The sequence below is a fragment of the Morone saxatilis genome, unplaced genomic scaffold, assembly GCF_004916995.1.
Source record: "Morone saxatilis isolate NCDOM2014 unplaced genomic scaffold, NCSU_SB_2.0 Contig1, whole genome shotgun sequence".
NCBI classification, from domain to species: Eukaryota; Metazoa; Chordata; class Actinopteri; family Moronidae; genus Morone; species Morone saxatilis.
In genome coordinates this window covers 20,975,896-20,977,967 of record NW_023339651.1, presented here as the reverse complement: position 1 = coordinate 20,977,967, position 2,072 = coordinate 20,975,896, and the positions used below count along the sequence as shown (strand labels likewise).

Below are 2,072 nucleotides of genomic sequence, written 5' to 3'. Positions count from 1 at the left end.
ACACTCACCCCATTCACACACACTCATACACTGGTGCACGGCCTATTTCAGATCAACTAGAGAGCAATCAATCAATCAACCCTCTGCAGTCCATCTATTACAGCCGACACGGGACACATAGGCCGATTTGTGCATAAATCATTCTGCAGCACCATTGCCCCAATTACAGCGGACAGTATTAGAGGATCAGCTAGGTTCCGTTCAGCACTCAGACTGTGCTTTGGATCAAATTAGAGACTAGTAGACCGAGAGGAGGACGGCTACTTCAGATTAGACACATGAACGTCTCTCTTCGGTCTATAATCCGTTTAAAATCCGTCCGTTATCAAGCGGCAACAGACACACAACACAAAGGCCGGAAATGTTGAGATTTTGCTTTCAAAACAAAAGCATAATACTTAGTAGCTCTTAAATAGAGTTGTTTCCTTTTTTATTGACACAGCAGAAAAGAACTCAAGTCAAAACTGTGGAAATAAAAAGAGGTTATCCATAGGGTTTCAAGTTTACAAGTTTTTCCTTGTATGTGAAAACCAAAATAATATTACATGCAGGACAGCAGGGGTGTTACAATTAGGGAAGGGGTCCCAATCACTTTCACACACAGTCCATTTAATAAGATTATATCTTATATAAGATATTTCTTTTTCTTTTTTTCTTTAAATGTGGGCTCTAGTTCCAGTACTAAGTTCAGACCTCCACCCTTTTTGATTTACAGAAGGAGTTTACTACCACGATTTAGGCCAGATTTCCTATAATAAGGATGCAAACAGTAGTTGACCCTTGGTAAGTCCCACCCCTTCTTGCTCTGTGCTCCAACAGTTGAGCAAGCCTCGGTCAGAACCTGGGTCGACTCCTCCTTTTGCAGAGATAAACACTAGCCACCTAGCTAGCTAATCTGCATCAATCGTTTGCTAATAAGTTACATCTCAAAGCAGGGTTGTATGAAATTTGATGGTGCAACACAGCTCATAAATTCCTCCATTTTCAACTTGAGTTTTCTTTAATTCCTCAGAGGTCAGCACTGTCTAGATTAGCTAGATAGTTAGCTAGCATTTAGCTAACAGAAGTTAACTTAAAATAAATAGCCTATGTCGCTTTTATCTTTTAAGCATCTTAAAAATCTGATTGTCTTTTCAACATAGAGAGCCTAGCACATAGCATATCTAATTACAGAGAGGACAAAGTTCACAGAGGCTTGCTCAGATGTTATTGGAGAACAGAGCGAAAAGGGGCCGACTCAGGAAGGGTCCATTTGAACTAATTCCATCACAGTAGCAAATTTGAGGAAGACCATGAGATGTGGTTGAAAGCTGCTTGAAAAGAAAAGCTAGGGCTAGAGTTGAAAAATGTTTCATAATTACTTATCACAATAACATTTATAATATGGAAATAATTAATGATATTATTAAACCTACAGGATTAATAATGATTTCAATTGTTGTATTATAATGAGATTTGTGTATCTGTGGAAGAAATAAGCCCCACATATAAAACTGTGTGTAAATAAGCTACTGTTAATTTTTGTTCAACTACTTTCAGCAACTTTTATTTTGAAGGCCACCTCAGGAAGCCTGAGTGTGTTGTGGGTTCTGACGTTTTGATGCCTACAGCTCCCTGTGTTTATAAATCCAAGCTCAGTGACATCAGCAGGGTGAAGGTTTGGCCAGGCTCCTGTTTTCCTCCTCCAGAATAAAACCATGAGGTGCAGCCTGCGCAGCGCTGTGTCTGCGGAGACGCTCCCGTTGTCCTCCTGCAGGAGATCTACACAGCTGATCCACTAGAACGCTGACCTCCTGTCCGAGCCATAACGCAGGATCCGGCCACAGGGAAGGCAAAAGAAGGGAGGAAGGGAGAAATAAAGCGCAGCTTCCTTGCGTTATGTTGGGGAACAGAAAGAAAGCGGCCCCGGGGGTGAAGAACGGAGCCGGGACATCTAAGGCCATCGACCCCCTGAAGAACCTGGGTGAGTGTTTGTTACTGCTCCTACAATTATTTAATTATGAAAGGCTTCTGCCTCTGAGATTGTAAAACTGATATACTGACTGTAGATTACCGTTATCCCCCCCCCCCCC

The 2,072-nt window shown here is 41.8% G+C and overlaps 1 protein-coding gene across 1 annotated transcript in view; it reads left to right on the top strand.

Moving 5' to 3' along the window:
- The first annotated feature begins 1,643 nt into the window (after window positions 1–1,643).
- The window catches only part of LOC118325765 (1-phosphatidylinositol 4,5-bisphosphate phosphodiesterase delta-3-A-like), a 26,118-nt gene continuing 25,689 nt past the window's right edge, over window positions 1,644–2,072 (top strand). The window contains exon 1 of the mRNA XM_035658568.1: window positions 1,644–1,963. Within this exon, the coding sequence (XP_035514461.1) occupies window positions 1,879–1,963 (85 nt within the window). The 5' untranslated portion in view covers window positions 1,644–1,878. The remainder of the gene's footprint in view (window positions 1,964–2,072) is intronic.